Below are 23,645 nucleotides of genomic sequence, written 5' to 3'. Positions count from 1 at the left end.
CTGCCATCCCAAAATGCATGGTTTTATACTGCAATGACAGTGAGATTAAAAAATGTGGTTTTCATGGAGGTCAATGTGGAATTTTTGGCCATGAAGGTCTCCAGAGGGAGTAATTGACACGACATGAAAAATACTAATGCAATCAAATCAATACTGCTGCTAATCTTTGACATTTCCAAGACTCTAATCAACCACCAAAACCCCATCACCCTCCTATTTATTATATGGAGAATAATCCAACTAGAAACCCATGGGCAAACACAGGTGAGGCCACCGTGGAAACTGCGGACAAACCCACTTGTGACCCGTATCTGCAGCCCAAATTTAAACCTTATGGGCCCCACATGGACATGCTGGCTGGCAACCAATTTTAAAATAATTAACTGAATTAATACAATTAACAAAAACATATTAACAAAACTATTTTAGATTGTATTAAAAGGTAAGACATATCCAGAGCCACATACAGTCCAGACACATGTTCTCCAGCTGAAGCAGGAGTCCTGATACCGATGTATACAATCAGAGGAGTTCCTTTCCTTTCACACCCAACAGGTGACAAAGGAAACTTTCCTCACCTTTTTCACTCACACTTTAATCTACTTTGGATGGGAACAAGACATATTTAGAGCCTAAAATATTGTGCCACCGTTTATAACTACGACCCCACCCTGGCCAGCGCATTGTAAAATGCCAGTATGGTATATGTGGTGAAAGCATGCGTGTATTTCCTCTGAGCTCAGCCATTCCCTGGACTCCAGCTGACCGCTCAGCTGCGCCTCTCGCATACTGCAGCACAAACTGTTTCCATATCTCACACACTCTCACACAGAAAGGTTACCATTAAGACCCCCGTGCGGAGGGATAAGTGTGTCCCGAATTAGCGAAGATGCCAAGACGAGCTGGGCTGTTGCCAGGTTGGGTTGCCAAGGAGGGTTGGGTTTCTGCCTTGTGGCCGCTTGCATGTCGGCAGTGTGCAGGACGCGTGTGTTGTGGTCTTCTCAAACTACCCAAGACACACACGCACGGTATGAAGGGGGGTATGTTATATATAGGTGAACCTCTTGAGTCTTTAGGCTCCATCTTAACCTTTAAGCTATGTGTTAATGTCTCTCTTTATGTCTTATTCTTCCGGTTTAATCATTCCGCTTAAGCTCTATTCACATTAGAGGGAATCATTTTACTTCACCAAATGGACTTCTACATCTCTGGCTGCATTATATTTCCTACAGAAAGAAGGCTTTAATTAAACTGGAGGCTGGGATTTTGAAAGATGTTGGGTGTTTACCAGGCGTGGAGGGCCTGACACACAAATGAGTTGCATTATGGGAAGCTTTATGTCTAAACACACCTCACAAGTCAGGATGTCTCGGCGTCTTCTGCTTCGACAACTCTTTATTCAATCTGCCAGGCTTTAACTCCCTGTGCTTTAGTGGGAGCATTGCCACCAGTTTCACACCTCTGCATGCTGAAAATGATTCTCGTCAGGTATAAACAACGGTTGTTTTTCCTGTGTCGAACAGCACACAGTTTGTCTCTGCAGATGGTGTGTGTGTGTGTGTGTGTGTGTGTGTGTGTGTGTGTGTGTGTGGGAGGGGACATTCCATCCATTCTTGCTCTTCCTGAGTAAAGAGGGAACGCATCACACTCACACAACTGCTGACAGCAGGCGGAGGGAGAGGTGCACATACACCCCTCTAAGGTCATTCACACATCCGCCTTTGCTTTCAGCTCTCCACCCTTCAAGCTCCAACGGTCTTAAACATCATTCATCAGACAGTAGATGTCATGTTGATAGCTGTAAATGCTTCTGTGACAAAAAAAAAAGGATGTTGATCTGAGTTTTAATTTAAATCGAGCCACATGAGTCTGCTTTTAGGAAAATTAAGATATTGAATTAGACATGTATGTATTTTCTCTCAGCTGTGAAAACCCACACACACATACACAAACACACACACACACACACACACACACAGCGGATGCCAACCAGAACAGTGGCTCCTTTAGGGTCCACAGGGGAAACTACGCCAGCACTGACGCACCGCTGCTCTCCTGCCAGCTCATGGTCAGTGAACACTCATAATGATTTTTTTCTGTTGGGTAGTTAAGTGGATAATATGTCTTTGTTGGCTCGAAGGGGGCTGGTAACTTTTGCTGATTCATTTTTTGTCCTACTATTTACTTGCCATCTGTTTTGAATCATCCACACCTCCACCACAGTCCTTAGTGCATCACACGCAATACAGTAATGATAATGCAGGATGCCTCCCTCACAGATAAATTAATCAAACGTATAGGCTTTCAATAGAAAGACAAGCTGAAGGATGGCTTTTTTATTATTTGGAAATATAAAGACCCTCTGAACTCATTAGCTAAACCCACACACACACTTGGTACATAAAGACTCACAGAGCTGCATACGGTACACTTCTGTCAGAAGACTCCTACATTTTACAGAAAGCTTTTTACAAAGCAAACATTCATTTTGAGAATGATCACACAGGCAGTGTTGTCATGAGAAATACAACATAAACCAGTTCGGCACAAAATTAATTTAAGCTCATCATTCATTCAGTCGCTGAACCCACTCATGCACAAACATATTCACACGGTAAACAGTCACATGGGAACGCTTTAGTCTGCAGCTCATTGGCTGAAATGTTCAAACTGCTCATCTGTCTTTTCTGCTGCGAGGCGACAATAAGTTGCGCAGCATTGAAAAAAAAGCCTGCAGAAGAATCCTTCAATGAAGGCCGGGGGTTTGTAACCCTGCGCATCTCTCTGCAAGGCTAAACGGTGATGTCGCTGCACCCTCCAAATCTCAGCGTGTTCCTCTTTGTGTCTTCCTCAGCGTCCTTTTGGTGACGCGCTCCACCGTGCTTTGAGGAGATCACTCAGTCGGTGTCTATTTCACAAGGGTTCGTTCCTGCTTTCTGTGCTCTGGCGTACAGCTTCTGGAAGTCCTTGTAGCGAGGTGCGCAGCCAAGCCAGGCTTTGCCAAAGTGGACCGAGCCAGTCAAAAGGTACTCGTCCCCTTCAGGCTGCACACTGCATTGTGCAGGTACATTGATACGGCCGCCCCAGCTCCGGCCTCTGGCTCCGCCCCAAGGAAACACCCTGCTCTTCTGGCGAAACAGTCGTCCCAGAGTCACCACCACAGGGGAGTGGTCGTGAGTACCGGATGCTACACTTTGAAAGATGCCACTGCCAGCTACAGGGACAAGAGAGATGAATAAAAGGAGATTCAATTAATTAATCAACCATGTTTGAAACCGATGTAAAACAATATTCCTCTTTGAAATCAAATAATAAGCAACATTACATAACATTTTATTTAGCTGACAACCATGAGTACAAACTAAGAACAACAACAAAGTACAATTTCTTCAATAAAGCCAAACTACAAAGTGCTGTAGGTTAGTGCTATTTAAATGCTACTAATGTGTTACTTTCTTAACAACAATAATAAAACAATGTTTTACTCAGTTTAATACACTCACTACACAGGGTTTTTAAGTTATGCCCTTACTTGGTCTGATATGACAAGTAGCTAAAGGTGGCTAATGCTGCTAACTTTCTAACTCGTGTTGCTGTGACACTACATTGTAGCTCATTAATATCACATAATGCCACCTCTAAACAAAAAACAACTTGAGAGAAACTTGGGCAATGTTGCAAAATTCAATGTGTCATTATCCTGTTTTGGCCACTGGTTCCCTCAATGGATCAGTTGAGTAAAGAAAGATCAAACAGTTTCTCTTTGGGCGTGAGTCTTTGGGAGATACATTTATTTGTTTTCTTGTCAAGAATTGGATGAGAGGATGAACTCTCTTGTCTGTACGCTAAATCTGTAACTGAAGCCAGTTAGCTTAGCTTAGCATTAAGGCTTAAAATAGTAGCTTCCTGATGTCCTGGCACATAGACATAACTAAAATAACACATCTTTGCTCATACACTTTGCATTCTGTGTGGATTTTACAAACATGTTAGTTAGTGCGCCTCAGTGCATCTAGACCTGTTTCTTCCTGTTTCCAGCCCTGATGCTAAGCTAAGCTGACTAGCGACTGTACCTTCATCGGTATTCTCGTCGAACTCTTTGGCGTTTTTGGAAGATATGAGTTCCTTTCTTGACAAACTATTCCAATAGTGTGTGTGTGTTTGTGCGTATGCATTTACCAAAGTCACTGGTACACACAGCCATAAGGACCTCTTCATCTGAACAGGGTTCACAGGTGACTACAATGGAAAACATGAAGGAAGAAAACATGAAACGTTTAATACTTCAGCATAAGAAACCACAGAAGTTCTTATTTTCACGGTTCATTTCCTTTCCACATCAGCTTCTACATCCCCATGTTTCACCCGTTGTCTGTGTCCTTCTCTTTTTCTCTGTACAGCCGGTGTTTATGAGACAAAAGAGACATCCAGAGAGTGAATGAAAACAGCAGGTGAGGGAAGAGATGTAATCACAGAATTACCCCTTGACCCTGTCAGCTATAAAAACGGCTATAAAACGCCCATACACACAGACAGACAGGCTTGGACAGGCTTTCTTCGCTCATTAGGAAAGCAGCCCGGCCTTTCTTCTCAACCCACCGTCCCTCCCTTCTCCCCCAAAGCTTCAAACATTCCCTGCTTTGGGGGCGGAGGTCTGTTCTTGATTGACAGTTGAGAGACGATTGTCTGACCTTTGTACTTGACCCTAACGTAACCTTTTGATTGGCCTGCTTGTTTTCATAAGTTTGACTGAGACAAGGGAGTGTGGGAGTGAGGAAGAGGGGGAGGAGAGGGTGTCAGTGAGGCGCAGCATGGAAGCGAGATGAAGAAACGGGTGAACCCGTAACGTGGCCTTTTGTCACCTTCACTTCATGTCAGTGAGAAGACGGCCTGTGTCAGGCATGAGCAGTTTAACAGAGCAATTTAACCGATTAAATTCATTTACGCAAAAACAAACAATTTGAAAACAACTTCAAGAGAACTGAAACTTACTGAAAAAAAGCTTCAGCCAATTATCACATCATATGTATTTAGCCGATCATAATTTGTACTCCACTATAGCTGAGGAGTAGAAACTATACACACTTTCATTCAGAATTGTAGTGGTATAGAGGTATAGCTTAAAATGGAAATACAAGTATCTTAAAGTTGCAAATAAGTATCATAAATATGTAAATAGAATTACATCTCTTCAACTGACATGTAAGAAAACATATTGTAGAACAGGTGAATCCCATCTTACCTAAACCAGGGTGCAGGTATGGGTACAAGTGAGCTCCGGGCCCCTGACTGGACACCAGCTCGTATTGGAAAGCTGTGATCCTCCGGCTGATGTCTGCCTGAGGGATGGCCTCCACAAAGAGAGCTCCGTCTGCCAGGCTGAAACAGTGCACTGTGCCCTGAGCCTGGTCCTTCTCTGCCAGCAGCATCCTCAGGTCCCCGTTATGCTCCAGATACACATGAGAGCCCTGAACATGGAGCGCCAGGAGGACACATGTGAGCTCCGTCCATGGGACGCGCCACGCCGACGCGGTAACATGCTGGTGTCATACTCTACCTGGGAGTGCGTGTGGGGTTTGATGCACACATGAAGACCCGCCGCGTGTCCCGATGCCGACTCTGTGTTGGGCCGCAGGTTGACGATGATGGCTCCTGTGGGGTAGAGCCACTCTAAAGAGCCCTGAGAGCAACGCAGGTAGACCTGCTCCACGTCCCTACGATGAGACTCATGGCTCAAACCACTGCAGAGGAGAAGACACATTTTCACATTGTTCGCTTCTTCAGATTAAGGCGCAAGAAACCAACAAAAAGGAACCGTGGCTTTAGAATTATAGAGAGAAACCTATAACAACATGCTGGAGAGTCCTTGTTCGGGAAACATGTGGAAGGGATTTAATTATGATGCCACAATCATAAGAGTAACTCTAGTGCAGCTGTCTGCCAAAAAAAACACCTCACTTTGGACGGATGTGGTTGCTTGTCTCTGATGTGCATAAGCTCTATCAACACCAGCAACTCAGTGGGCTATTGAGTCGTAAGAAGTCGTGGCTGGTAAACTTTACGACACAGAGTGGGGCACGGGCTTTCATATTTTATGACTTGGGGACTTGGAGGAGTGATCAAAGGGGCCATATAGCTGTATTTACTTAAGATAGGAACTGAAGCAGAGACATTCCTCTGTTCATACTTTTACAAAATCTCAAAGAGAGCATATTTTAGACGCAAAGGAGTGTCTCAAAAATGAAAGAATCCTCTGTCCAACTGATCTGTCATCCTTGTGATTTAATTGTCCTAATACAGCTATTGTGAATAACTGACTTCTTAAGCCTTAAAGTATCCAAGCAGTAAGTAATGGGACGCAGCGGCCAAACACATCTTGAACTGTTTCCATTGAGAATCTGCACCAGAAAAGAAAAGTAACTCATTGACTCTGACCTTCCCCATGATTACATTAAATCATAATCAAACATTCATGCGTCCAATTAATCCTTTAAGCCCTCTGAAACCCCTCGTAACGCACAGAGGAGCCACTTCAAAGACACAACCGCCCTCCCTCTCACACACGACTGAAGTTCCTTTCATGACTGCCCTGCATTTGCAAAATTCAATATCCAAGGATTAAAGTCAAAAGTTCACGAACGTGGCAGATCAAAACCGAACGGTTTCTATTTCCCTCTGAACTTCTTGAAGAAAGTTGTAACATGATGATAACATCTCTGACTCATGTGCTCTGGGTGTGTTTTCTTTGTTGCCCGTGATAACAGCATCGCCATAGCTGTAATGGAGTGTGATGGCTGCTCCTAAACCCAGATGCACACATCCTTTGTCCGGCTTCATCCTCACCTTCCTCTCCAGCTACACTGGTCGCTGGAGTACTGCGCCACCGCCCGACACAGGAGCACCGCTGTGATCCAGTGCGCAGCCCATGGCCGCAGCATGGTCCGGCCGACGGTCACCGAATCCCGCACACCGGACCAGCAAGTCACGCGCTCGGCTCGGCTGCTCCCGAACCGGAGGACCCAGTAAAAGAAAAATATCCAGCTCCGTCAGCGCGCGCACGCTACATGGCGAGTTCAGTCGAGGCGAAAGTTGCGTTTGTGGCAGAAACACATCTTGGCAAAGGTTTTGTGAGACGGAGTAGAGCGCAATGCGCGCGCTGCAGGACAACGGCGTGTTTAAAAAACGTTCACTCCGTGCGCTCCGCCTCACGTCACCGGGGGCGCGTGCCAGCTGCAGACTCCACTTGAGTGACACGCGAGCGCTCGCTCCAAACCCCGCCCACTCCCACACATCCCCCCCTGGAAGACGTGCGTGGAGCGCAGAGTTGAAACTGGACCTATTGATTGACTCACAGCGTGCAGTGTGCAGGAGGCGGCCGAGTGGAAAGAAGAGTAAATAAAGTTGGAAACGTAATCAATAGCAAGAAAAAATAATAATAATAATAAAAGAAACTTGACCCACGTGGCGAAATGCACAAATACAAATGCATTCAAGTAAAACCATACCTTTAAACACAAGTAAAAAGTTGTCTTTATGTTTCACAAACAATGCGCCTTTGATTTTTTTTTTAAAACCAAGTCCACATGCTTGCCAAGCTTTACAAGTTAATTTATACTCTATTCAGCACCCGGTCTTAGGATGCCATGAAAGAGACGGTACAAACGTGTTGCGTGTGTGTGCTGGCTTCATAAACAGATGGGTCGTATTATCGCAGTGAAAATTAGAGCAGCATGCAGTTCTGAAACAGCAGCACGACTCCCACAATCATTCACCAAAACCTCCGCAGCCAGGGCCAGATCTTAAACACTGTGTATGTAATTGTAGGAATATGTTTCGTTCATTCGTCATGTTACCTGACACAATCGTCACTGGGATTTAAGTGACTCTCCGTGTGGAGCCTGCTCTAATCGTTTAAAGAGAGCTGGATCATTCCTGTGCCGTTTCACTCGTCGAAAGGCTTTAAGACAGGCTCTGACGTCAACAGAAGTCACACGTGTGCTCTAAACGTCTGTTTGGTTCTCGGGCGGTTTTCCCGTGAGAAAACAGTCGGAACAGCAAGCATGTTACTGACTCGTCACATTCCCCCCACAGCCAGAGCTATGTCACGCATTTAGAGAAATACCGAAACACAGACACCCTCACACACTCCTCCATTATGTCTCTGTAGAAATGGGAATTTCCAATACTGCTGTGTATCAGGATGCATCCATGGAGCCATTCCTTTTATTTCACATGAATCAAACTTCCACTTTTTTTTTTATTGTCGAAAGGTTTAACTGAAAAACACTCAAAATGAATGAACGCAAACTGAATTAAAATGATGGTCCAACAAGTTGTAACTGATGTCTTTATTCATGACAATAAATCCTTCACTAATGTATGTGTAATACCATTCTGTACTGCATAATCACAGCAAAGTTAAACCTCAAACAACTAACCATTTCAGGGCTGCAGATCAAAATTAAAAAGCGTTTATGAATGGATTACTAACATTCACAACCGCTTTAAAGGATGGACACCGCCGATTAGTCATAAGCCAGCTACCCCAACTGATGGCTTACAACTGATCTAAGACTGAAGGGCGACTCCTACTGGCTCAGGTGAATGACCCGACGGGTACAGTGATTTTCCTCTCTCTCTCTCTCTGCATTAAGCACACTTTATCTGTGTCATGATACATTAACACATTTCCACCTATGAAAAACATAAAATGTCACCATGAACACGTCTGCCCTGAGTCTAATCCCGTCACCTCAACAGAGGAAGTCTGAGCTGCGGAGGTGCTGTTTGACCTCATGTGCTCCGTCACCATGTGAAGTATTTACGGAGCAGCATGGAGCCTCTGGCCTGCTCCCCAAACCCCCCTGCGTCACCTGGCTCCTCTCAAGCGGCCTGACAGGAGGAACGCTCCGGCTGTCCACACACTGCTTCCTCACGGAGAGAGAGAGACACACACACACACACACACATCTATAAAGAGATGTTGAAACAAAGGAATGCGGTAAAGTTCCAGGTGAATAAAAAGCCTTCAGTGTCTGACCTCTGTCAGCTCTCTTCGCCCAAACACACACTGACTCTTATCTCTGTATCTTATCAGCGACACTGCCGGAGAACACACAGCTGTCTGAGTGCATGCGTGTGTGTGTATTTTGTCTACTTATTTGACCAGTGAGGGCAAGAAGGCTCCAGGGTCAGGGTCATTCATTGTGTGCGTGTGTGTGTGTTATCAGGTCCGATGTCTGCAGCGAGACGGAGAGTAAACAGTGAGTAAAGCTCTGTTTACTCTCTTTTAGAGTCGCTCTCATAGATTCTCCATTAGAGCTCGCTCTGATCATCTACCAAGTGCTTTATCACGAGGGCAGAGTGGGTAAAGGAGACAGGATGTATTTAGACAGCGTGTGGTCTTACTTAAACAAATCACCTTGGTTCGTTACGATATAAAATATATGGCGACCATTTAGTGGACATTTCTCCAAAGCACCTTATAGCTCCGTGACTGTTTATACTTTCAATATAAATGGCATTGAGGACTTGTTTCACTCAAATATTTAGCAACATTCATGGTGAACAGAGGCGATACATGCGTTTAGTTTGTGCTTTGAGCTCAATGCCAACAACAATGATGACGTTACATGAGTTTGGGAGGCCTAACGTTGATCATGTTCACCATCTTTTCTTTCACTGTGTACATGCTAACGTTTGTTAACTAGCACTCAGCACATGTAGAGGCGAGGCTGATGGGAATGTCAGGCGTGTTGGGGTCATGGAAGAATGAGATTACCAAAGAAATTATAATTCATCCATTGGAAAACCAGTCATGTCTGCAATACATTTTGTGTCAGTGAGATGTTGAGAAGTTAGAGGATCACCTCAGTCATAAGGACCGTGAACGTCTGACCGTGTCGTACCACGCTGCCTTTAGCCTGAATGTGTGAAGAAAAACATATATTGTGCGTGCAAAAACAATGTAATCCTATGAAGTGAAGCAAAATGTTTGGTTGACTAATTGATCGATTAATTGAGTGGAACATGATTCTTATTATTCATGTAATTTTCAAGATTTGCATATCGTTCCTTAGTTTCAAGCTAAAGATTTCCTTTGTCGTACATGACCGGAAGCTGAATATCTTTGGGTTTTACACTGCTGGAAAGACACAACACTTTGGGTTCAAGGGAAATGTAATGAACATGTCGTACTATTGCTTGTTTTTTTTTAAAAATCAACACAATAATCATAAGAATACTCAATAACAACTATGGTCAGTTGCAACCCTGCTGTAGAGAATCTCACTTCTTGTTTCAGGGTTTGAAACACACAGAGGGAGATGTGTGTGTGTGTGTGTGTGTGGGGGGGGGGGGTCTAGGTGGAGGCCGAGTGCGAGGTGGATGTGATATTTTTCTCAGCCCTACACAGCCATGTGCTGTGGGTGGCAGGGGCTCGGGGCTTTCCACCTCAAACCCCCGGCTGAAGCAAACCAAACAGTCCTGCAATTTATCAATCTCAATGGAGTCAAGCGCTGCTATACGGCACAGAGAGTCTATGCATTCACACCGCTGTGCGACTGTATGCTCGGTTCATGATAACAAACAAAGGTGGAGAAAATACAACTTGGACCGACTTAAAGACCCCCTCCACTTGTTTTTACTGACACTGTTGTCTTCCTACAAACTGCTGCGGCCAGATTTACAGTAAGGCAGACCACGCCGCCAACCCAGGAAACACCGGGGAGATTTTGTGGGGAAAGGTCTGTTTACCTTTGGGCAGAGGAAACTCTACACTCGGTGAGGTAAAATAAACTTTTTGTGGGTGTTTATGTATCAGAACTGTGCTCTCTTAAAGAGGTTATTGTTCTTTAGATTTCATAAGAGACCCGGGGAAAGAAAAACAAATACGTGCAGTATCCATGTTGGTACATTTGTAGCAGCTGTGTGCGTGTATGTGATTTTGCACGGTTGCATCAGAGAAGGCTGTTGAGAAACCAGTGTGATTCCGGTCATAAAACATCCCACCCTTTTATAAGTTGAACCGTCTGTGATGACGCGCCGACTGCAACAACTTCCATTCCTTTCAACACAGATTGAAGTGTAAGGTTTGGTAAATAGCAATCACAGTCTACACAAGATTATAAAACACACAATACCATTTTATTCCTCCAATGCTCAACATTGGCACTCGTCATGTGTCCTCTTGAATATTACACATCTGTAATATCTGTTCTTTGTAATTCAATTACACAATCATTCTTCTACTTTTTTTCAACTCCAGATCAGGTCAAACAAGTGTGTTTTATTACTTTCATAAGGAATAGTTTGATTTTTTGGGAGTTACGGATATTCTCTTTTCTGCCTTTGATTAGACAAGACGATCAAGAGCGACAGCCAGGAGATGTTAAGCTTATGTTTTATGGGATTGCCTCAATCTAAAAGTCAAAAATCTCCCTGCAACTGCTTCTAAAGCGCATGAAGGAACATTTGATGTCTAGTTTGTTTGATTCTTACAAAAATCGTAGAGTAAAAGTAAAACATCTGGATTAACTGCGCCCCTCGACCAAGAAATAGTTTGGAATACAACCTCCACGATGTTTTGAAAAATCCTTTTTTTGTGAGTTTTGTAGGTTTCGTTCCCTTTGGACAGAGCCGGGCGAGCTGTTTCCAGTCTCGCACAACAACAGTAACTAGTGGAGACTTGAGGATTGGCCTGACGTCATCTGAACGTGGACGCATTAATAATCCACCCACCACCCAAATTAATTACTTTCTCTGATTTAGAGGCCGGCACATGCATGGACATTTCATTTAATTTGATGTATGAGTGTTTTTTTTTAACAATTTACTTTCATGATTAGAGAGGCTGCTCTCAGTCATTTGAATTGTTTCCATGGATGTAATATTGCCACTGCAGCTGTTCCTCATACTGAAATTCGGACAGCGTTTCTCACTTGCCAAATGGAAAATTAAGCAAAACACACACACACACACACGACACCTCCGCTGCCGTCGGAGTCATCTCGACCCCAGTCTCCTGAGAAGATGCAGCAGAGAGCAGCTCTTACTCAGCTATGTTCACATTTTGGAGAATGTAATTAATATTTTCCACATGTATTATTTCACATACACCATTAATAAGCCACACCCACCATTAATATAATGTTATTGCAGCAGATCTTTCAACTTTGACAACCTTCAATTTTCCCAGTTTCCCCACACAAAAAGCATTTTTTAACACTTCATTTCCATAAGAACGTTCTCTTTCCCTGCTCTTGGTATCGTCATTGACCCTGTCCCAGTGTTCAGCTCTCTTTACTATCACCTGCCGCTCCCTCAGTTTGTGTGCATTCGTCTTAGCCCGTTAAAGGTGCAGGGCTCTCGTTGCCTCCGTCACTCTCAGCACTCAGTTGAAATGGTAGAAATCTGTTCCTTCCTTGAGCAGCAAAGAGTTGAGGTTTTCCTCCAGAACGCCTCCCGTCATGTCCTACAGATGAAACAACAGGACCAGAAAAGAGGGCGGAAGGTTAATCCACACAAAAAAGCATATGAGGGAGAATGATTGTTTGCCCTTCCACTCTTTCACTTTCATTATCTTTTTAATGATTATTAATGTTTTTAACTAACTCCAGTTAAAGGTTATATACAGGCTTTATAGATTCAGACTCACCAACAACACAGGAGGTTTAACCATGAAACAAGTACAACATTTAAATGATTTGAATATTTGTTGATTCAAGTTATTTGACAACTTGGTACAACTTGGTGATTCAGTCCAGGTGTTAGTGTGTGTGTGTGTGTGTGTGTGTGTGTGTGTGTGTCTGCGTGTCATATGGAACGGGAAAGGGAGAATGATTGAGTCCAGGTCTCCTTGTCCTCTGACAATAATTACATCTCCCAATTCCCATAATTGAGCAATTAGTAGCCCCCGTAGGTGGGGTCAGTCTAGTTTTGACGTCTGAAACTGGCTACGTGATAAATAGGCAATTAGTGATTTGGCAGCCAGAACAGCAGAATGTGTGTGTGTGTGTGTGTGTGTGTTATTGGATTTTCATTTAATAAATGAATACAAAGATAAAGTTATTATCTTAAGACTAAGCAACAGCAATGAATATTGGCTGTACAAAACTCAACAGTGGAAAAAACAGCAGACGTTTGTATGAACGTCATGTGATCAAAGATCAGGCTGCTGACTCTACCCATTTCCTGAGTGTGTGTGTGTGTGTGTATTATGTCCTGTGCTTGGCACACGCCCTTGATCATTATGTTGTTAAATCAGATTACAAGACTTGTGGGACGGGCGGTCAGAAACACAAAACATACAACACAAAGTCTTCTGCTCACCAGTTTAACACAGATGATGAAGGGAGCGGAGGCGTCTTTGTAGTGCAGAATTGGGATTTTTGGCTTTGGTCTTTGCTGGAGAAGATTAAGAGAAATAATCATTGTTTGTAAATTAGAAATCTAATTAACTGGTTCACCATTCATTTATGTCTCAGCTCATATCTTGGCCTGGCTCACAATATAAACCTGTTGTATTTGGCATCCCAGTGGCTGGTCTCACCTTGGATTCCTCGTATGTGTAAAAGCCTTTCTGGATCTTGTTCTCGTCGACATCACAGAAAGCTTTCACCTGATGAATTAATCAGAAAAGCGGTGAAATCCGGCACACACTTACGTCCCGCGCCAGGAATTTCTCCACCAATTCTATGTTTCACAACCCGACTGCGTAGCGAGAGTGGCATACCTTCTCCTGATTGGTCGCGCTCAGGCTTCGGTACAGCTTCCGGCCCTGTTTCCCGGCGTTCCATATGGTGAAGCTCTCCCATTGGCTGAGAACTCGCTCCTGCAGGAAGTTCACTCGCAGCCTCCAAATGGTTTCCCTGAGTGAAGCATCGGAGGATGGACAGAAGAAGGTAGCTTAGGAATTAGAAAAATTGTCAAGATTGTTTGTTTGAAATGTACAACTTTTTATTATTTGCTATTAATCCTCTCTTTGAATTCCCTTTCCAAAAGTATTTGCTGAATTCAATTAAAATGAGAACCGAGTTTGGAAATACAAGAAAATTGGAAGAGAATGGTAAAAACGTGCCTGTTTTAAATTAGTTTGTTTTCCTGATGCCTGCACTTTGACTGATATCCACAGCTGTAAGGTCACACACACGCACACACACACACACACACACACACACACACACACACACACACACACACACACACACACGCACACACACGTCTTCACGCTTGATTCATGCTCTTAACCTCTTCCTCCCCCGTCTCTCTACCACATACACACACACACACACACACACACACATGCACACATGCACACGTTGATTGATTGTATGGACACATTTACAGGAGGCTCTCTGCTCTCATCTTCCGATGTGAGCGCCTCACTGGGAACAGTGGGCCTCATATGCCAAACAAACCCACCACCACGGCTGAGCGCGGGTGGTCTCCAGATTACTTTTCTAGACATTCCCTATGGGCTTTGATTCTAAGACATGGCAGTAACGTGGCAGAGATTGACTACACACTGTATCTGTATACACATGCTGGAGCCTTCATCCTCCTAACACCCTGCAGATCAAAAGGCTAACACACTTTCATGCACTTTGGTACACACGCTCACATGTATAAACACAGCCTTTCTGTGTCGAGAAGCCTCTCTATTTGGCACCATGAAAACTTTTTTAAAAACACACACCGCTCACCTTACAGACCGAGCCTTCAATGCATGTGTGTGCTAAGTGTTTGTGTGTATGTGTGTGTGTGTGTGTGTGAGGGAAGACAGCATGAAGATGATGGTTTTATTTGGCTCAAGAGAGGAAGTCGGTGGGCTGTGGATGGGAAGGGGTGACAAGAAGTGAGGGAGAGTGGAAAGTAGGCAAGGCGAGCTTGAAATAGGCATCCAAAAATAGACAGATGATAGATGAAGACAGAAAGGAGGATGATCGGTGAAGGAGTGCGTCAACACGGGCAGATATACGAGAAGTGGACAGATGCAGGGGAGGAAGGAAGGAAAGAAAGAAAGATGGGATGAAAGGAAGGGAGGTGTGAGGGCAAGGGAAGGCAGGAAGGACCTTCTCCTTTGGTGTGTTTTAACATTTGAGGCACTCGCACGCACCTGCAGACACTACATGACCTCGCTGAAGCACAGGCAGCAGCAGGAGTGTCAGACCCTTCACACCCTCTCTCACTTACACACACACACACACACACGGTTCACAACAAGATCCGATTCCCACAGCGTCTGAGAGATACTGAACATTCCACAGAGGGACGTAAAGAGGTTGAAATCTCTGGGAAAGTGTCTGGAATTCCACATCCAACATATTCTGAAAATCTTAAGGATATAAAATTATCCGTCAGTGTGCAGCCGTGTGCATATTTGTGTGTTAGAGTATCGAGCCTTCAGAAAATCTGGGATGCCCGCCGGCAGCTGTGAGTATGCAGAGGATCAACACTGTGGTCCAACAGGTGTGTCCATCATGTGTGTGTGTGTGCAGCAGGGGAAGGTGTGTGTCGTGAGACTGACTCTGTTACAGAGTGCGTGGTGGCCTTCTCATGGTAGCGGTACACCAGCAGGCACTGATCGACCCTGGCCACGCTCCCTCCTTGACGAAGACTCTGGTAGAAGAAGAGCAAATCCTCTGGGACTCCCTGGAGAGGAGGAGGTAGAGTGTGAGATGCAGGTTGACGATGACAGTTTATAACTGTAATACATTTAAAATGCACTGAGTATGTGCAAAAGGAGCTCAGGCAAGTCCAGGTGGAACATCCTTTTGTTCAATATGGTGACACAGTAGCTGGGTCCGTTGAGGTAAGGACATAGTTCAGATTAAGGGAAGTAAGAGCTGGTCCCAAAATTAGTTTTGAACAAGACTGAATTGCTATTTAATTATGTTTGGCCCCACACAGTGAGGAGAAGACATTGGTTGAGAAAGACGGTGTGGTAGCAGTTATAGGAGCAGTTAAATGTTCAATATTTTTCATCATCAATTTATACAACTTGCTTTCAAAGAGAGCTCGAACAATCCAATTTACACATCAACGTGTGTTTAAAGGTCTTGGGGAGAACTGTGAAATCTGAACGTTTGGGTTTGAAGACAACAAGGTGAATGATGAAATAACTCTGGTTGATGGAGCCGACGTCTCTGCTTGAAGCTAGCAGCTCAATGCTACTCTAGCCGCTACTAGCGTAGCACACCTAGTACTGTCGTCAGTCAAACTGCATTGTGGGTGATATAGGTGCACGTCTTGACATGAAGAATGCATGGAATAAAAAAGACAATATCTCTGTTTGTTTTTTATTTAAACTGTCCACTGTGAGTGGAACAATGTTAAAATAAAATTACATTTTAGATGTTTCAAGTAATATTTTCAGATAAACATGAACAGTAAAGTGAGGATGAGTTGGAGTGAAAAAGGCACAAGAAGCAGGATGAAAGAGCTTTGGGAGTGGTGTGTGCGTGTACGCTCACCTTGCCTCCCTCATCAAACGGTCCAACCTTCAGGTACCACGTCCTTGAGCAGAACCACGTCGGCATGACGACTGTGGGCCCGTGAGACGTATACACCTGAGACGAGAAAACAGATTATAACACAGAACATTTAGACAAACACAATCCAGGAATCACAATGTACACACACACACACACACACACACACACGTCGGCCCTTCAAAATGCATTCATTAAAAAAATAATCTGCTCGTATTACAGTCCGAAAATGGGAAAAATATTCTGAGCAAATATCTACTCGTGGGCAGAAGATGAGTTGAGAAACTTTGATTAAATCAAAGTGGAGTAATGTAATAGAACAGAAACATGAGGCTTTTGAAACATACGCAACTGATTTGATGTTGAATTAGAGCAAAGTGTCATTTTCCAGGAAATGTTGAGGACGGCACTGAGGAACAGAAAATATGACATGTACTCCGAAATAAGTTTATAGAAGTGAGATTAAAAAGTAACTACAGAAGGACCATTCCCCACACCGTATAGCCTGGAGTATACATATAGTGTTGTCATATTCACATACATATCTCTTCAAATGCTGCAAGAGTAACCAGGATATGTCATTTGATTCATTCTCTCTCTCACATATCTGTTGAACTCTGACCAGGATTCGGCAGATGGCTCGTGTGGAAATTTCCTATTTGGCTTTTTAGTCAAATGGAGAAGAAGAATTCTACAAAACTTATAATCCTACAAACAAAACAGGTCAAAGTGCAGCCACATGTGGTCTCTTACAGAAGTGTGTGCTTCCTGAAGTGTGCAGAGGAAGGACACACACGTCCGTCCTCTGCACATGATCTTTTGACTAATGACTTTGTTTTGGCCTCTCTTCATCTTTCTAACGACCACCTCTTTAATACTCCAGGAACACACAACAGCGCCTACATTTATTTATCTTTCTACCTCCAACTCATTCAATCCACGACCGCCCTCTTGTTCTTCCTTTCTAGTACTTGCGTGTGTTTTGTTCAGTGGTGTGTTGTTGCGTTTTCAATCTGAGGGTCATTTAAGGTTGAGCTGTTTCTTCCTTCAACTGTGTCACTGTGCTTCACTTGCTGTGTGCAATTGCATGTGTGTGTGTGTGTGTGTGTGTGTGTGTGTGTGTGTGTGTGTGTGTGTGAGACTGCTCTTGCTTGAAGTTAAACGCTGCATAACTGAAATGCATTTCAGATGAAGGAAATTCTGAAAAACATCTGGATTCAGCCGGTTGAACAGCTGGACGGAATCTAGTGTGTGTGAGTGTTTGTGTGTGTGTGTGTTTGTGAGTGTTTGTGTGTCTGTGTGTGTGTGTGTGTCGTGTGTGTGTGTATGAGTGTTTGTGTAGTAGATCCACCTACGTACATCTTCTCTCCCTTCTGTTGTAATATTTCAATATTTTGCAGATGTAAGCTGTTGCCAAAAGCATGAATAAGAATGAGTTCTGGGAAACCAGGGGACAGAGAGAGAGAGAGAGGGAGAGAGAGAGAGAGAGAGAGAGAGAGAGAGAGAGAGAGAGAGAGAGAGAGAGAGAGAGAGAGAGAGAGAGAGAGAGAGAGTTGGCGTGGATGTGAGAAGTCAGAGTGGAAGGTTTTAACCATATCTAATGTCCTACAGATGAACACTCTGGATCCACCTCTGGATCAAGTTAAAGGAGCCCCACCCCGAGTAAATCTCTGGTTTAACTCATTTAGATTATATTTCTTTACCCAGAAACTGGAAGTAAAGGCAGATAAAGCGAAGAAAAGAAATGGGAAGGGAAACGAGCCGTCTTTAAGCCTGCAGAATCAATGTATGACCTCATTCTCATGCTCCATGAAACTTAATATCACATAAATATCCAGGAATGCCTGCTAAGGAGTTATGCAGACGCTGTGTGTCTGTCTTTTACCCGTCTTGTGAGGACATACATTTGATTAGTCACATTGTGGGGATTCGCCTTCTTCTAGGGGACAAAATGCACGTCCCCATAACGTATATCATTACATCTTTGGGTGAAGGTTAGAATGAGGGTTAGGATTGGGCTGGTAGTGGTTATAGTTAGGGTAATGATTGCTAAGTCAATGTAATGTCCCCAAAAGTCATGAGAACACGAAGAGAATCATGACTATTCACAACTTCCCATCATTATTCATTTCAACATCTCACACAGCAGGAAACTCTACCTCATTTTTCTGTTTTGGGCCATTAATCATGTGAAACCCAACGTGGGTGAGCGGTGAAAGTGATGACTTTTACATTTTTTTGCCGTTTACATTTTGGAAATTAACTTTCACACATTGATGCAATTTACTATGCATTACATATCTAAATGTCTATAGCAGCAGCAGTTGAAACTGAAAAAAAGCTTGCGGTTCTTTTGCCTGCAAGATAAACGTTTCCACTGTCAACAGTTTCCACTACGGACGACTCTCAGCACACAGCTGGCAGCGTGACCCGTTTCCTCTGGCGGGACCGGGATGGGCAGAAGGGTCACCAGTGATGCTGCGTCCTCCCTACATGCCACCGCCACATTTCCGTGGAAACTGCGGACGGCAGGTATGTTTCCTGTTTCTGTTTGACCTGGCTGCTGCCTGGCAAATGACCTCTCACAGACACGTAAACACACAGCATTCAAACACACACGCTGTTTCGAGCCGCGGGGATTTACCTGCGTGAAGAGCTGATCCTGAGCGATCGTGTTGATCCAGCGAGTGTAACGCTCTGTCGATCCCTCTGGAACCCTCTGAACTTTACAGCCGATCAGCTGTCATGAAAACACACAAACACCATATGAGCATGAACAATATTTTCCTCTCAGGAAACATTGAAAACGTTTGCTGACATTTTAGAAACACACGGCTATGGATAACTAGTAAGTGACTAGTTTTGTTTTCATAGATTAATGTAAAGCTGCAAAAGATCTTCAGACTAAATGTGCTTTTAATATAGTCTCACAACAGCAAAGACACATCTATGTTCATATTCACTTAAACTCTTTGTTACATTTTTTTATGTTTAGAGCTGCTGAAATAATAATAATAATAATACATGTATTAGTTGATTGACTGAAAACTAATTTGCAACTACCAGTTGTACCCTTTTTCATACTTGCAGGCTAAATCTCAGAGGAGAGAGGTCAAGGAGAAGTTAAGAGGGACTAAAATAAAGAAGGAGGAGCTTATACAGAAGTGAATAACATACCACAGGACTATATTTCTATCCAGAACCATAAAATATTACAGCCATAACATAAAGAGGCGGGCTGTTTGTGCAGGGCGGCAAGCCCACTGTCTCCGTGCTGTCTCCCTCACTTCCCTCTCAAACTCGACCTTTGACCTCTGACCTGGCAGCCCACAGGAAGCATCAACACCGGATACTCACACTGTGCTGCACGCCAACTGCATGGCAGCAAGCGCACAAACACGCTCACTCACACAACCGTGGATATCTTTGGGGAGGGATTGGTCAGATGGAGGGAGAGAGAGAGAGAGAGATAGAAAGAGAGAAAGAGAGAGAGGGAAGGGGCGTGAAAGAAGTGAGGAGAAGAAAGGAGAGGAGGGGTGAAAGAGGAAAGGAAGGCAGTAAACAAATGCTTGAGGGAGAACTTACAGAGTTTGGGTGGAGGAAAGAAGCCTCATACTGCAGACGAACTCTTTGGGGCAGCATAACGTCATCCTGGAGGACAAAACATATGCAGTCAAACAAAGTCAATTAAAGAAAGCATTCCACATCATGTGACAACATGATTAAGTACAATAATAATTTACTTAATATGCTGTGCGCTGTGTGCCTGAAAACCTTTGTGGTGTTTTGTTTTTTTGTGGTTTTCTATAAGATCGTGCTCTACAAACACATTTGAACAAATATGTTATTCAAGGTTTGGTCCAAAAAGGTTTATGTCAGAACAAGAATCAGCATTATTGGCCAAGTTTGAGGATACAAACTGTGGAAATCTGTATATCTGTATGCTCTCATTGTACATGCACAGAAACAGAAATCCTGCTAAAAAACAGGACCTTTAGCTGTCATGTGCACAAATGCAAGAGAACAAATGCAAGAAGTTTGTTGAATTCTGAAAAAGCAATCTTGTTTTCATTGAGTATTTTATTCTTTCAGCAGAAAAGAGTCTTTGATCAACTCTATATAACTGAAGCAGTTACCTTTAAAAAAAAAAATCTGAACAGAGATCACAAATGTAGACGTTGTGGTTGACAAATCACCATTTCTAAGACAAGAGCTGCCACTCATATGAACATAAACACACAAAACCAACATACAGTATATCAAACACTGCGGTCAGCTCATTAGTCATGAGTCCTGACAGGTCTGTCAAACAGTCGCTGAACTGCTGAGGTCTGTGTGAATGTGTCCGTGTCCAGCATGTGTATTTGGACAAACCAATATCATCTAATTAGTGTTGACTCACTACTGTGTGTTATGAAATACATCTGGACAGTGAAATGAAACAAAAAACACACACACAACACACACAGACACTTACCGCATCCTGAAAGCACAAATATTGTCCACAGCTCTGAGTTATTGCCTTATTCTTTGCATATCCCACTGAAAATCAGAAGAAGTAGGTTTATGTTTCATTCGTTTGATATGCCTCTGTGTGCTAAATACTTTCATGTTGCGAAAGTAATTATTTTCAACGCCTAAACATAATGTAATGACATGTCATTTTTTCAAATGTGAGACCATACCAGTCATATGAATGAAACAGTGAATATTGTGCTGTTTTATGCTTTACATTATTCTTTCCTGGTTAATCAGAGGAATATAAGATAAAACCTGTAAACTACTAAATTATTAGAGACTCATGAGAACATATATCTTGTTAAAATAATAGCACATTTCTGGTACACATAAGATTTAAAGTGGTGCATTTGTTTTTGATACTTTAAAAAAGAGAAATCGTCTGTTCGTCGACTAAAAATTTTCTTTGGCCAACAGCCCTATCACATATCTTACCTACTGCTTACTACTTTCTCTGCCACTCCCTGAATTATGAGCCTTTTTGACAATATATTTTTAACTCGGGGTCCAATTACTTGAGCTCTTGACCTACTTTAAGAGGCTCACAGCTTGATACTTAGAACTCCAAAAACATGTCAGCTGTCTGTAAACACCCGCGCAAAACTGTAAAGGATCTAGTGGGAAGAAGTCAGCGTCCAGAAAGTTAGGAGCTATCAGTTATGAGCTATCTCCATCAAGAAGAACATGAGAAAGGTTTAAAAACTAGTAAGTAGACTTTTGTGTCAAATCAATAATACAAATGTTTCATTTTTTATATATATATATATATATATATATTATGGAGATGTATTCATCTGTCCTCTGTAGAAAATGGATCCGTGAGGTCACCGACCTCCTCTGGGTTGGGCCGCGTTGTGGCCGGAGATCACCACTGAGATGCCTCTCGCCTCCAGTCGGTCCCTCCAACTCTCCACCACTTTCCTGGAGTCATCCTAAAGACCACACACACACACACACACACACACACACACACACACACACACACACACACACACACACACACACACACATACACTTACTTTAACTGAGGGCTCAATATTTTGACACAAATGATATATATGCCTGTAATAAAGAAAAACACACGTACAGTGCTTGCATCGTCAAAGACAGAGAGCTCCATGGTTCCCGTGAAGTCCTGGTGCAATATGGCCTGCAGGCATTCATCCAGCCAACAGGACGCGTTGTACATCGGCATGGTAACACTCTGAGCACAGTCAGTGAAACAAATTATTGCATGAACAAGCAGCCATGATCACCACATACAGCATAACACAAACAGTTCACAGGGCGCAGCAGCAACACATAGCAGTGATACATATACATGAAAAACATGGTTCATGTTGTGGTTCATTCAATTGAATAGATAGCTTAAAATCACAACGTTTACACCTAAAGTGGCCCAATTGCTCAAGCTGGCACATCCTGCAGTTCACCGGGTTTGAGATCGGGTTATCTCTTCACGTGAGTGGCGTCAGAGAGCGCGTCGGTCCGTCACCCACCACATCCACGGCTGCCCGCTCCTCCTCCTCACGCGCTGCTGCTGCTTCATCCTCTGCGGTGCGGAGCCGCTTCGATGGGTTCATGTCAGCCTCCGGTTCGTAAATTTACACCCGAGCCCGCTGGATTATATCTGGGATGTAAGGTTTAAAAACACGGGCTCCACGTTATTAACAATGTCAGAACAATACTAATGTTTGAATTGTTCTCGGAGTAAAACGTATCAACGTCCACAAACGTCATATTTTGAACGGTATGCTGTTTTTTAGTGACGCTTAAAGTTAAATTATCAGCAAACGTGTCGTCCGAACTGGCAGCGCGAGGGTAACGGCGTCAACTTCCGTAAACATTGAATACCGGACGCTCATTGGCTCGTGGAAAACACGGACCGGCGCTGGATTCGCTGCAACTCCCTGTCAATCACCAGGACCAGTGACGTTTTCTCCCTTTGAGGATTATGGCAGTAAAAGAAGAAAAACAAAGTAATAATTATTGTTTTTCACCAGATAACAGAAGAAGAAAAAAAAAATACTATCTCAAAATTTTGACTTTATTTCTCAATATTATGACTTCATATCTATTTTTTTTCTTTTACTGTCGGAAATGGGCTTTCATAGGTTTCTATATGGAAAGTAAAAACATATTTTGACCTGTTCTCTCCAAAGAGTAAAATATTAAAAAAAATAAAAATAACAAAAAATCTTAAACAAAGTAAATTTAAAACTTATCATGAAATGTGAAGTATTCCCACGTTTAAACTGAGAAATCAACATGGATGTTCAATCACGATTTACTCTTTGGACAGTTTCCACAGCTTTCATCCACATCTCATGGCTTGCGTTAGCGGGTGGAATTTGTTCAGTTCTCATGGAGATTGTTCGGTTGTTTGAGACCCAATAATGGTCATTTATATACTAATACCTAAACGGGTGATTATACATGACAACTGTTATCTGAAATAATTAACCTTCAGGCTTAAGTATACATTTATATTTGTTGAATGAATTCAATTGAAAACATAAATCTGCCCTTTTTCAACATAAGAACGTAACAGAAGGAAATGTATTAAGGGAAATAAAGAAACATATGGTTTTCATTAAACACATACAGAGCATATATAGGCAACTACAATTTATAAAA

The 23,645-nt window shown here is 43.1% G+C and overlaps 2 protein-coding genes across 3 annotated transcripts; both read right to left on the bottom strand.

The window, feature by feature from the left end:
* Positions 1-2,308: 2,308 nt before the first annotated feature.
* Positions 2,309-7,222, bottom strand: metrnlb (meteorin like, glial cell differentiation regulator b). Its single transcript, XM_068592491.1, has 5 exons — positions 6,844-7,222; positions 5,558-5,741; positions 5,243-5,468; positions 4,180-4,239; positions 2,309-3,214 (listed from the first exon to the last, which is right to left on the bottom strand). Exons 1-5 carry the CDS (start codon positions 6,936-6,938, stop codon positions 2,898-2,900), a joined length of 882 nt encoding a protein of 293 aa, XP_068448592.1. The 5' UTR covers positions 6,939-7,222; the 3' UTR covers positions 2,309-2,897.
* Positions 7,223-10,878: 3,656 nt separating this feature from the next.
* On the bottom strand, positions 10,879-22,812 carry b3gntl1 (UDP-GlcNAc:betaGal beta-1,3-N-acetylglucosaminyltransferase-like 1). Of its 2 annotated transcripts, none has more exons than XM_068592654.1 (12): positions 22,398-22,812; positions 22,096-22,212; positions 21,841-21,940; positions 20,968-21,032; positions 20,076-20,141; positions 19,135-19,230; positions 16,473-16,568; positions 15,527-15,651; positions 13,733-13,868; positions 13,550-13,618; positions 13,330-13,404; positions 10,879-12,472 (listed from the first exon to the last, which is right to left on the bottom strand). In XM_068592654.1, the coding sequence occupies exons 2-12, from the start codon at positions 22,201-22,203 to the stop codon at positions 12,392-12,394; spliced, it is 1,017 nt and encodes a 338-aa protein (XP_068448755.1). In that variant the 5' UTR covers positions 22,204-22,212; positions 22,398-22,812; the 3' UTR covers positions 10,879-12,391. The 2 variants fall into 2 exon arrangements, with proteins under 2 accessions (XP_068448755.1, XP_068448754.1); XM_068592653.1 differs by having other exon boundaries at positions 22,508-22,812.
* Between the last annotated feature and the right edge of the window lie 833 nt (positions 22,813-23,645).

The sequence above is a fragment of the Clinocottus analis genome, unplaced genomic scaffold (assembly GCF_023055335.1).
Source record: "Clinocottus analis isolate CAN_PGR_092001 unplaced genomic scaffold, fCliAna1.0.p SCAF_27, whole genome shotgun sequence".
NCBI classification, from domain to species: domain Eukaryota; kingdom Metazoa; phylum Chordata; class Actinopteri; order Perciformes; family Cottidae; genus Clinocottus; species Clinocottus analis.
The sequence above is the reverse complement of the archived record's forward strand: the minus strand, read 5'-3'. Positions and strand labels throughout refer to the sequence as shown.

Bases quoted from the DNA above. Each gene is read 5' to 3' on its own strand.
- b3gntl1 (XM_068592653.1), bottom strand. From the start codon at position 22,591: ATGAACCCATCGAAGCGGCTCCGCACCGCAGAGGATGAAGCAGCAGCA. The intron at 16,569-19,134 runs GTAAATCCCCGC...TTCTCGTCTCAG, and splicing joins AGGATCAGCTCTTCACGCAG to GTGTATACGTCTCACGGGCC. The intron at 13,405-13,549 runs GTGAGACCAGCC...AATCTTCTCCAG, and splicing joins ACACATACGAGGAATCCAAG to CAAAGACCAAAGCCAAAAAT.
- metrnlb (XM_068592491.1), bottom strand. From the start codon at position 6,938: ATGCTGCGGCCATGGGCTGCGCACTGGATCACAGCGGTGCTCCTGTGT. The intron at 5,742-6,843 runs GTGAGGATGAAG...TCTCCTCTGCAG, and splicing joins CAGTGTAGCTGGAGAGGAAG to TGGTTTGAGCCATGAGTCTC. The intron at 3,215-4,179 runs GTAAATGCATAC...TTGTCCCTGTAG, and splicing joins TGTGTGTACCAGTGACTTTG to CTGGCAGTGGCATCTTTCAA.